At 50.5% G+C, this 12,094-nt stretch overlaps 2 protein-coding genes across 3 annotated transcripts in view; both read left to right on the top strand.

Annotated features, from left to right (window-relative positions):
* XPR1 (xenotropic and polytropic retrovirus receptor 1) overlaps positions 1–5,989 on the top strand; it is a 110,004-nt gene extending 104,015 nt beyond the window's left edge. The window contains exons 12-16 of one of the 2 annotated variants that reach the window (XM_064427641.1): positions 1,463–1,629; positions 1,901–2,040; positions 3,855–4,076; positions 5,679–5,700; positions 5,802–5,989. In XM_064427641.1, coding sequence (XP_064283711.1) covers positions 1,463–1,629; positions 1,901–2,040; positions 3,855–4,076; positions 5,679–5,700; positions 5,802–5,804 — 554 coding nt within the window. In that variant the 3' untranslated portion in view covers positions 5,805–5,989. Of the gene's footprint in view, positions 1–1,462; positions 1,630–1,900; positions 2,041–3,854; positions 4,077–5,678 lie in introns of both variants that reach the window. The other variant, XM_064427640.1, reaches the window with a different exon arrangement.
* Positions 5,990–6,142: 153 nt separating this feature from the next.
* The window catches only part of KIAA1614 (KIAA1614 ortholog), a 16,016-nt gene continuing 10,064 nt past the window's right edge, over positions 6,143–12,094 (top strand). The window contains exon 1 of the mRNA XM_064427639.1: positions 6,143–11,795. Within this exon, the coding sequence (XP_064283709.1) occupies positions 11,717–11,795 (79 nt within the window). The 5' untranslated portion in view covers positions 6,143–11,716. The remainder of the gene's footprint in view (positions 11,796–12,094) is intronic.

Below are 12,094 nucleotides of genomic sequence, written 5' to 3'. Positions count from 1 at the left end.
CCCTTTTCCTGTGCAAAACTGGGCTTTGCTGCATAAGAGGTTTGCCTTAGGGGGGTGTTTTGAGAGGGGAAGGAGCGTGTGGGTTTGACCTATATCCTGCACATCATGTTCAGGAAGCCCTGCAAGGCGTAATGGGAGGAATGTACTCTCATTTTCACCTCCATTAATTTTATCGGATCGCCGCCTTACATCTAATTGTAATTGCTGGAAATACAGAGGGAAGGAGAGGGGAAATTGTCTTGTTGCTCCCTGGCTGATCAGCTGCAGGGATTCTGTTGTTTTAAAGCCACATAAATAGAAAAAGGTGCTGTCGTGTAATGTGGCACGGGGCTTGGGCTGAAAACATCTTTTTTTATACTGGAAATGTTGTTTGCTTTGTTAGAGGGAAATCAGTGAATGAGCAATTGCTGAGGCTGCACAGAAAGGAGAGATTCCTGCTAGCAGCCAGGTGCAAAACGTCTCAGCCTTCTGAAGCATCATAATGGGGTTATTTGCATGAATTTTTTGAGCCAGCTTTCCAAAAGCAAACAGAAATACCAGCTCTGTTTGGTTTTCCCCAGCCAGCTGATGTAGGGAATTGTAGCCAAATTGAGAGCAACGTAACCTTTTCAGGGGGGAGTGGGAAACAAAACGTTGGAAAAACTATCCCCAGCTGAGCAAATGGTGGACCCACAGTCTCCTGTTTCCAAAGAGGAGCCCTGTATGGGCATTTAAAACTCTTTACAGAGCCTGCTTTAGGATTTGTACATTTTAATGTACTGCTGCCTTTTCCCTTGCCACCACAAGCTCTGAAATGCCTGGGGATAATTCCTGTATTGCCCATGGGGGATAATTCCTGTACTGCCCATGCTCCTCAGGCTTTTAGTGCACGAATTCACAGTTGTTGATGTTAATGCAAACTCAAATATTTTCTTACCAACCCTCCCAAGCGAGCTGTGCGTCAGTGCTGTATCCTTTGTACAAGCCCGTGTCCTGTGCGAAACGCGGCTCGCAGCTTCCACCTGCTGCTCAGAGCCAGAACGGCAGCTCTGCCCTGAATCCAGGAAAATAAAAACCATGGAATGTCCCGAGTTGGAGCCCGCAAGGATCCTCGAGTCCAGCTCCTGGCCCTGCATGGGACCATCCCCAAGAATCCCAACGTGTGCCTCGGGATGCTCCCCAAATGCTTCCTGAGCTCTGGCAGCCTTGGGACTGTCACCATTCCCTGGGAGCCTGTTCAAATATTAATGTAAACTTCAATCCAAGTGCTGAAAGGTGAACAAGATGAAAGTGGAATTCAAATAACAATATAAAGCAGGTCCTGCTAAGACTGTTGGTTTGGCTCAGATGAGTATTTGATGTATTTTCCCAGAAGTTGAGTAGAAGAGGTGATTTCCACTGCTCAAGTGAGGCAGTTTGTAGCAGTTTTAAGAAGGGATGTGCTCTCAGTTCTACAGAAGTGTGTTGTTCTTCTCTTTTTCAGCTAAAAACCACAGTGACACCCAAGTGTTCTTCTACCTGTGGATAATCTTCTGTTTCATCAGCTCTTGCTATACCCTCATTTGGGACCTGAAGATGGACTGGGGTCTCTTTGACAAAAATGCTGGTGAAAATACCTTTCTCCGAGAAGGAATTGTCTACCCACAGAAAGTGCGTATGCAGCCTGCTCTTACCTTAGGACAGGCTTGTAACCCTTTAACCAAACTTGCTGAGTTTAGAGCATGTTGCAGTTGCCCACTGCAGCATTTCAATGCTACAGCCTGGGATTTTCCAGCAGCAGAGCTGATTTGTTTCCAAGAGATAATTTCTGTTCATTTTGCTTGAGTTTGAGCAGCAGATTCTGTAGCTTCCCAAAGACCTGATGAGGTCTTTTGGATGCAGAAGGTGTTTGCTGAGCTGTTTTGTTCTTGTTGCTCCTCAGGCATACTACTATTGTGCCATTGTAGAAGATGTCATCCTGCGTTTTGCGTGGACCATCCAGATCTCCCTCACCTCCATGCAAATCTTTCCCTACGCTGCAGACATCATCTCTACTGTGTTTGCCCCACTTGAGGTGTTCCGGTAAGGCTGCTGGGCTGAGCAGCTCATGTCTCCTGTTCTTGTTTTCACTTTTTTGTTCTGTAAAATCAGCATGGGGGGGAAGCACCTGGATCCTTGGACGTGGAGTATACTGGTTTTTATTTCAAGGAGACCAGGATTAACAGGAATATTTAATCCAAACAGGGTGCTGAGGGAAGAAAAGGGTAGGGAGCCCTGCCACAATGTAGAGCTGAATCCTTCACTGTGTTTGCAGTTCCTTCTGAAACGTGACATAATCTCAAGGGATTAGTTTTTACCAAATTTCTTGACATTTCCAGTTGAAACCTCACTTGATTCTCAAGTTTCCAATTTTCAAACCTCTTTGTATTCTGTGTCATCAATTTGGATCCTGCAAGCTTGCAGGACTTTTAAAAACCTTTCCTGTAGCTGGAAACCCACCCCCACAAGAACTTGATGCTGACCCTCTCTCATGTAGGTGCTGGAGGTGGCCTTTGGCTTGTAATGCTTGTAAAGCTTGACAATGTACCTCCATGGCTGTCCATGTTAGGATAGGGAATAAAACTGACAGGTTCTGTTGCTCTCCAGAGGAAAGATGTTGCTGTTAGCTGTGGTTGAACTGACAGGGACAAGTGAAGAGTTCTGAATTTTGACTCTATGTTTCAGAAGGCTGATTTACTATATTATGATATATATTATATTAAAATGATATACTAAAAGAATATCTATCTATCTATCTATCTATCTATCTATCTATCTATCTATCTATCTATCTATCTATCTATCTATCTATCTATCTATCTATCCTAAAAGAATAGAGAGAAAAGGATTCATCAGAAGTCTGGAAAGAATTGGAATGGAATGAATAGCAAAGGCTATTCAGGGAGTCCGAGCCAGCTGACTGTGATTGGCCATTAATTAGAAACAACCGACATGCACCAATCACAGGTGCACCTGTTGCATTGCACAGCAGCAGATTAATTGTTTACATTTCTTTTCTGAGGCTTCTCAGCTAAAATAAGAGAAAAATCCTAGCAAAGGACTTTTCATAAAATATCATAGCTACAGTTAGCCACGGGATGTTTCTCCAGTGCTTTGTGAAATGCAGGAAACGCCTGTAAAAGGGGAACTCAGGTGGTGATTCTCCGTTTTTCTCTCCATCCATCCATCCATCCATCCATCCATCCATCCATCCATCCATCCATCCATCCATCCATCCATCCATCCATCCATCCATCCATCCATCCATCCCATCCCATCCCATCCCATCCCATCCATCCATCCCATCCCATCCCATCCCATCCATCCATCCCATCCATCCATCCCATCCATCCATCCCATCCCATTCCATCCATCCATCCATCCATCCATCCATCCATCCATCCATCCATCCATCCATCCATCCATCCATCCATCCATCCCATCCATCCCATCCCGTCTATCCATCCCATCCCGTCCATCCATCCCATCCATCCATCCATCCATCCATCCATCCATCCATCCCATCCCGTCCATCCATCCCATCCCATCCCATCCCATCCCATCCCATCCCATCCCATCCCATCCATCCATCCCATCCTATCCATCCATCCATCCCATCCCGTCCATCCATCCCATCCCATCCCATCCATCCATCCCATCCATCCATCCATCCATCCCATCCCATCCCATCCCATCCCATCCCATCCCATCCCGTCCATCCATCCCATCCCGTCCATCCATCCCATCCCATCCCATCCCATCCCATCCATCCATCCATCCATCCATCCCATCCCATCCCATCCCATCCCATCCCATCCCATCCCATCCATCCCATCCCATCCCATCCACCCACGCAGGCGGTTTGTGTGGAACTTCTTCCGCCTGGAGAACGAGCACCTGAACAACTGCGGCGAGTTCCGGGCCGTGAGGGACATCTCGGTGGCGCCGCTCAACGCCGACGACCTGACGCTCCTGGACCAGATGATGGACCAGGAGGACGGCGTCCGCAACCGCCGCAAGAACAAGCAGTGGAAGCGCAGCCTGAGCGTGTCCCTGCGCAGGCCTCGCCTCGCCTCACAGTACGTGCACCCTGCCTGGGGCTGCTCCCGGTGCCTGCCGGGTGTTTGTGGACTGGGAGTCCTGGGTGGGAATGGTGCAAAGGTTTTAAAGGCGTGCAGAGGTTTTCAGCCATCAAAGGGAGGGCAGGTCCAGTTAGTTAAACGAGCATGCCGTTCTCTGCCAGGGAATTAATCCATCCTTTAGGCATTTGGGGTTCTGGTAAATCATCAGGAAAGGGAGTTCCCTTTTTACTTTCCCTTTTTACGAGGCTGCCCTCCTGCAGAAATAGTCTGCCAGAGGTTATAAATGCAAACTGGGGGAGATGTTCTCCTCAAGCAGACATTCATGAAAACGAGGGAGAGGGACTCTTCATGCCTCATAGTGACAGAAGGGGCAGTGGTTTTAAACTGACAGAGGGCAGGGTTACATCAGACATTAACAAGAAATTCTTCCCTGTGAGGGTGATGAGGCCCTGGCACAGGTTGCCCAGAGAAGCTGTGGCTGCCCCATTCCTGGAAGTGTTCAGGGCCAGGCTGGATTTGGCCCTGAGCAATACAGTCTGTGGATGTCACTGACATCCCTGCCTCTGGCAGCGGGGTTGGAACCAGATGATCTTTAAGGTCCCTTCCAACCCAAACCATTCCATGACTCTGTATGCTTCCAGTTATTCTTTGGTTAAGGTTCATACGTGAGATCTCAGACTCCTTTCTCTCTCAAATCCAAACCCATACATTTTTTTCTTCCCACCCATCATTCTTGCACCCCAAACGTTTCCCCACCCTGCCCCCCAGCCCCTGAACCTGTGCCCTGTGTGTTTTCCCTGCGGTGTTGCTCCGGTGTCCTGTGTCCCTCCTGCCCTGGCAGCACAGCTGTGCAGCCCTGCCCTTTGGCCAGGGAGCAGGGCCAGGCTCCTCAGGGATGCCGAGGCACAGCGGGTCAGGAGTGTTGTGCAATCCCTGCAGCACTGCATGGGAGGGGTGGGAGGAGGAGGAGGCTGTGCTCTGGCCTCAGGGCTGTGCTTGGCTCTTATCCCTGCACGGATGGGACCAACACCAACAGCCTTTGGGTGGCTGCTAGAGACTGAAAAATGTGATGCAAAGGGAATGTGAGCCAAAGCCTGCTGGAATTCCCTCCAGCCATGCCCATTTATCCCTCAGACGTGCAGGGAGTGGAGATGTGCCAGGCATATCCCTAAAGAACTTCCTGCTCCTTCCTGCAGCCCAGCAGGAGCTGGAGCAGGAGCACTCCTCTGGATGCTGCAGGGGTTTGGTGGAGTTTTGTGGGGAGGGCTGGGCAGGTGCCCACATCCAGCAGTGCAGTGTCCCCAGCCATGTCACAGCCTGGCAGGTGACACTGGCCACGGGCGTGGTGTGCAGTGGGCAGTGCCACAGGAGGAGGATGCTGAGGGACAGCTGGGGCATCTCTACAAGGCTCTGCTATTCCCAGGGAGAGTGGGAGGGTGTGAAACAGTGAAACAGTAGATTGTTTATTCCCCCTCTGCATAAGAAATACGTGTTTTTCTCTTTTTTTATTCCCCCAAGTGCGCTGTGGGTTTGCTGTCTGCACGTCATTCCAGGAATTCCTTCTCCCCAGTGAGTGTTTTTTGTTTTGTTTTCTTCCAGGTCCAAGGCTTCTGACACAAAGGTATTGATAGAGGACCTAGCAAACGAAGTGAACACATGAGATGGCCACGTTCTCTTATTCCACATCCTTTGTTTTCTCGTTCTGTTTCCCTCTTCCCCAAGTAACCCGAGCTCTGGTACAGATCCAGCTGAAAACAGGAGAAAACACTGAACACGTTTTCTGAGCTCTTCCAGACCAGATCCTATGGACTCCAACAAGCTCACTGTGTTTCATTTCTTTTCTTCTGGGTTAATTTTAATGTTCTATTTTAAACAAAAAAAAAAAAAAAAAACCAAACAAAAAAATAAAATATTTTACTTTGTTTTGCCAATAAAGAGGACAGTTCAGGAAAGAAGGATTGTTTACAGTCTCAACAAGGACATACAAACCTTATCTGGATAACGAAGCATCATAGGGACTCCCTCATGGGACAGTGCCAAGAGCACACTCACTTTCTGCTTGGCCCGGTTTTGACTGGTTGAAACCGGACTTTTTAAATCTGATTTTTTTTTTGTTGTTGATTTTTTCCAGTTGTTTGTTTTTTTCCTTCATATCCAGCGCTGAGGCACTGGCTGCACTTGCAGGGAAAGTGCACTTAGAGCAGTATCTTCATTCATGAAGCTACTTTTTAATTTGATGTAACTTTTCTTATAATTTTTTGGAAATATGATGTATCTGTTGCATATAGTTTTCACATTATTTATGAAACTTAACAACCATATGAGAGTGATTTTGAGTCCTGTGCAATGAAGGTTGTAATGGTAAAACAAAGTGGGGAATGTAGATCTCCATCTCCAGGGTTGTGGGGTGATGCCCCTGCAAATACCCCTTTAGTGAGACAACTTGCACCTGTGTGTACCTTCTCTCTCTTTTACTTCTTTCCAATTTTATTTTAAACCAAAGTTTCTCTTTCTGATATTTTTTTAGTTGCTGCTACTGCTTCTGGGCATGTCTCTCATGCCAGTTCAAAGCCAACTTCTCCATGTGTGAAAGTAGAGCAGATGATCCTAAGGAAAGGAGAGTTGGTTCCCACCAACAGCACAAAACACTGAGCGAGCAAAGGCTTTGGAACTTCGTTCTCCAGATCCAAAAGTACTTTTCCAAGCCTTGGGTGTGTCATGAGGGCATTTCAGTCCAAGCAGGGAGCTTTTCTCCAGCAGCCCAGCAAAGTGGGACAAGGCAAGGAGGTGACAGTTCTCATGGGACAGAGGGGCTGGGGCTTAGGAGTGGCTTCAGGGAGCATGGAGAGAACTGAGGTGTGCCCACCTGGTGGGGAAGGTGAGATGGAAAACAGCTCTTCTGGTTTAGCACAAAGCCTCAGTTGGGCACTGTCCTGGTCACTGCCCCTTGACTCATCTCATGCTCCCAGTTTGGGAAGTGGGTACTTGAGCAGATTTGGTAATGAGCTGAAAGAGGTGAGAGAGCTGAGAGATGTTGGAAGAGAGATGTGAACTCGGTGGTCTCGTTGGTCTCCTGGGAGGGAGCCCTGGAGGCCTCAGAGTCCTGTGGTCCTTCCCTTGTTCTCCCTGGGTCTGCAAGGGAAGGGTGAAACTCCTGAAGGAGGATCCTCACCCGGCTGGTGACAGTTTGGGCAGTGGAATGGCAGGAATCTCCTCAGTTGCTGTTTGGTGGTTGTTTCCCTTAATCCCCTGTGTTCCCCACAGCCAGAATGTTGCATTTCCTCAGTTTGCCTGCTGTGCCTCTTGCCCAGAGGAACTGAAGAAGGAAACTTGGTTCTCTTCATTTAGTTGGAAATAGATTAAAACCTTTTAAATAGATTAAAACCCTGTTGTGGTGCTGCTCCTCTCACCTCCCTCCGTGTGGGGCTGCTCTGGTGGGAGCAGAGCTGGATGAGCAGGGGCTGTGCTGTCCATCTGTCCATCTCCCCTGGATTCCTGTCTTTGCCTCCCTTAGGTCAGCTCATACTTAAAACAGTATTCCCATGGAAGTGGGGTCTGGGATAAAGCCCCTTAAAATATTTCAGCCCCTTAAAATATTTCAGGTTCCTGATTTGCATTGGTGCCATGTCCAGACCACGTGTGGGTTTTTCCAGCAGTGGGGAATGGAGCCATCCCTGCCTGGGGAGCTTAGGGGGGGCAGCTGCACTGGGAGGGAGGCAATCCAAAATTATTTGGATTCATTCAAATCAAGTAACACCACTGGGTGTTACTTAAACAAGTGGGGTTTTTTTATACACAGAATCTGAGCTTTACTGGTAATTATCTTCCTTTCAGAAGGAAATTAAAAGTGCAGAGAGACATTGTGAGCAATTTGGTCTCGTGGAGGGTGTCCCTGCCCTTGGCAGGGGGTTGGAACTGTATGGTCCTTAAGGTCACTTCCAACCCAAACCATTCCATGGTTCTGTGATTTGGAAGTGATGCCAGTCCCCTGGGAGCACCCTGCCTTCCTCAGCTGGGCTGGGGAGGGCAGGGCATGGCTGGGTGGGCTGTGTCCATCTGTCCATCCTGCTGCTGCACCGTCCCACCCTCTGCTTCCCAACGTGACAGGGTGGGTCGGGCTGCAAGTGATTAAATTCTTATTCTGTAGTTTATCCAAATCCTTATGGGAAGCAAGAATTCAGTGTGTCCGTCTGCTCTGCTCCTTGCTCTGCTCTTTCTCTTCCCTTTTTCTGTCTTTGCTGGCAGGAGAAGTAAGGAGAAAAAAAAAAAAAAGGGGGGGAAGTGACATGCTATGAGGAGCAAACATTATCTCCTAAAATAAAACATGGTCCCTTTTGGCAGTGAAGATGCTGTCTCGGGGGAAAGCAGCCTGAATTCCCAGAAGTGTGGCTTTTAAAGGCTCCCAGCCCTGCATCTGCCTGTTCCGAGCCTCCCTCGCAGAGATTTCTGAGAAATCAGGCATGCAGATTCCTCCTGAGAGCGAGCCCTAAAGCCGGGATGGCTCCACGTCTACGAGAACATCTGGCCAATAAAGGGAGACCTAATGAAGCAGAACAGATGGTGAGAGAAAACAGCCCTGTCGCTCCTTGGGAGCAGCAGGAGCCAGGGGAGTGGGGACATTCCCAGGCTGGCATTTCCTGGGCTGAGCTTTGCTCGTGGGTGCTTGAGAGCCCTCCTGTAGGGAGAGCAGCAGGGTGGCAGTCCAGAAGGACAGAGCAGCTTTAAAAGGAGCTGGGGGTGAGGGGTTTGTGCACTGCTTTTGTTGTTGGGATGCAGCTGGATGGGAGGTGGAAGCTGAGGAAGGTCTCTAAGCTGTGGATTTCAGGTGCTGGGCTGTGCCTCGTGGTTCAGTGGAGGTTGGATTGTACAGCTCTGAGGGTGGTGTGGAGCTGCTCTGCTCTGGTCTGGTGGAACCCATGGATGGTGCAGTCTAAGGAGAGGAGATGCCACCCTGTGGCCTTTGTGACTTTTGGGGATTGCCTTTGAACCTGCTCCATGCTGATTCCCTCCTGCTTTCCATCCTGCCTCTGCTCTGGGGAATTTGGGGTTGCAGGGGGTGAGGCGTTGCAGCATCCAGAGTTTATTTGCTGGCTGGGGTTCCCTCTGTGGCTTTGGGACAGTGTCACCAGAAACACCAGGTCCCTTGCTTGGGCAGGGCATTGCCATGTGCCATGGGCGTGTTCCTGACAGGACAGCAGGGCAGGATTGGGATCTTTGGACTCTGCAAGCAGGAGTGGGGGCTCTCCAATGAGAACTGATGCTGTCCCACCAGGTTTTACAAGAAATGCATTTGCAGCACTCCTGGCTGCAGCCTGCATGTATCCAGTAAGCTCCTACCTCTCTCATCCAGGTGCATTCCCAAAGTCAGCTGTGTTCATCCTATGCCTTTCCCAGCCCTGCTCCTGGCCCTCCTCATTCTCTCAGTGTCTTTGCTGTTTGATTCCAATGAAAGGAAAGCAGCCTTCGGCATGAACATCTTGGAATGGGAGAGATCTCTGGGGGAAATCTCAGCAGAGTTGGATTCTGCTGCTCCTACTTCCCTAAAAACTCTTGTGCTGCCCGTTCTGCCTCTGTTCTGGTGCTCAGCTGCAGCTCCAGTGTGGCAGACAGGGAGGGAAAGCACGTTCCTGCTTCAGGAGATAACAATCCCTGGGGATTTGACTTCCAGTGGGGACAGCGTGAAGCCTTTGCTGTGTTCTGAACGACCGAGGGGCTTTGGCCTTGTCCTGCAGGGATGCTGCCCTGCTCTCCTCACTGGCCCTCAGGGGCTGTGTCCCCAGCTCAGGCCAGGTGCTGGGAAGTGTCCTGGGGCTGGGACATGGCTTGGCAAGCTGGGGACACAAAAGCCACTTTGCTCACATGCTGCATCCCAGCTCCGTGTCCTCCGTCCTCTCCTCCGCCCTTCTGCTTTGCACTCGCAGGGGGAAGGTGATCTTCTGCCTTAAGCATTCTTATTTCTTTTTTAATTTGAGTTTTTATTCTAGAAGGCAATCAGATTGTTTTGTCTCCTTGGAAAAGAGGAGCTGGGGCTCCTGGGGGAAGAGTGGGAAATCCCTACAGTACCTCTGCAGCAGTCACGGCTGGGCTCAGTGGCTGTCACCTCATCAGACCTTGCCTCCTTTACATGACCCCATCCCAAACTCTGCACCTTGGGGCCAGCGTCCCCTGCTGCCACCGTGGGTCAAACTGGGGTGTCACCATCCCTGGGGGCTTCAATCCCAGGAAAAGGAGAGGGAAGGGACACAACACGGGCAGCTCCCCGATGCTGACACCCCAGCCCTGTTCCCGGTGGGAGCCAAAGGCTCTCCTGGCCCGGGCACAGCCCTGGCACGGTGACCTGCAGCCTGACAGACCCTCAAGCTCTGTAAACCAAATTGCAAACTCTTCACTCCAGAGGAGGAATTGGGCATCCTGGCAGAACTTGCCATGACCTCTCCATCCCGTAGGTCCTCGTGGCCAAGGATCGGCGCTCGGAAGGGCCCGGAGTGGAAATGCCAAAGTTCCCCCGGGCCCCCTGCCGCCTTCCTCTCCCCCTCCCCGCTGTGTTGGTCTAAATGATCTTTCTATGAAGCCCTGTAGATGTCAAAAGTAATTATGGAGTGTGATTAGTCCTCTGTGGGTGCTTTTTTTCTTCCCCCCTCCTTTCTCTTTTGCTATCCCCTTCTCCACTCCTCTGTTCTGGCTCAGTGGAAAAGGTGAGGACAAAGAATTGCCGCTTGCTTGGACTCATGATGTATCTGTGACTGCGCTTTTAGCTGTCTCCTCCTTCCTCCCCAAATGGATATAATTTTTGAAGTGTGGAATTCCCTTCTTGATAAGTAGGTTTAAAAAAAAAATACTGCACAATGTGATACTGTTTCATAGTTTCTAGGTGGTTGTATACAGCAAAGTTACTGTGATTGTGTTTTTTCAAAGGAAAAAGTGATTGGTTACGAAATCTGTCCTTTTTTCATTATTACAAGCTCTTTGTTTTCCAATGATCTGATGGCTCTTTTGTCCCTGGTCTGTGTGTGTGTCTTCCCAAGTCCCCCCCCTGTGCTGCATCCACCCCTGGAGCGCTGGCTCCTGCTGCTCTCGCTCTCTTGGGAGCTGTGGGATGTCGCTGGTGGCTGGAGGTGGAGGACATCCATGTCCTGGGAGGAGGTGGAGGTGCTTGGAGGAGGGAGATGTCTGAGGAGGGGTTGGAGGGGCTCGCTGGAGCAGCCCAGGTTTCCCCCCAGCTCACACCCAGCATGCCAGGGGCTGGTGCTGGGGGAAACCTCCTGCCCAGACTGTGCTGTGCTGGCCAAAGGCTCGTGGTGCTTTTGGGAGCCTTTGGTTGCCTCTCTCCAGCTGATCTCCAGTCCAAGGTGGTGTCCTGAGCACCAGCGGCTGAGCAGCCCAGCCCTGGGTTGTTTGGGGTCTGTGCTTTTATTTTGCTCTTTAAATCTCTTCATTGCCTCTTGCAATCAATCTCTCTCCAGAAGAGAGCCCAGAGCCTTGAAATCACTCTAAGCCTGTTGCTGCTCACAGCAGCCACTTCCCGGAGGTTTAATCCCAGCCACGGCTCCCTGCTGGCATTCCTGGCTGGTGGCAGGAGCCGGGCTGGTGGCAGGAGCCCTCCTGCTGCCCTTGCTTTGGCACCTCACCCCAGCTCCATGGGGACGTCTCCCAGGCGTGTGTCACCTCCAGAGCCCAGGCAAAGGAGCCAGGATCCCTTTCTGGAATGGCCTGCAGGTATGGATGGGTCCTGTGTCCCAGGGGAGGTCGGATCCCAGCGCTGGGGGACAGGGTGAGGGTGGTTCCTCTGCCCTGGGCTCTTCCACAGAGCCCTCAGCTGGCATTCCTGCCTGGAAGCTGCCAAGTGAAGGTGCTCGTTCTGTCCCCCATGGAGTCACCCCGTTGTCACCCCTGTGGGTTCAGATTTGGCTGTGATCACGGCCCCATGGCCACCGGGGTGGCCGGGGACATTTTAAGAAGATAAAAGTGATTTCTTGCTGCTCGTGCTGGCAGCGGCCGGTGCGGCCAGAGCCAGG

Source organism: Passer domesticus, chromosome 7, assembly GCF_036417665.1.
Source record: "Passer domesticus isolate bPasDom1 chromosome 7, bPasDom1.hap1, whole genome shotgun sequence".
In the NCBI taxonomy this organism is placed as follows: Eukaryota; Metazoa; Chordata; class Aves; order Passeriformes; family Passeridae; genus Passer; species Passer domesticus.
The sequence above is the reverse complement of the archived record's forward strand: the minus strand, read 5'-3'. Positions and strand labels throughout refer to the sequence as shown.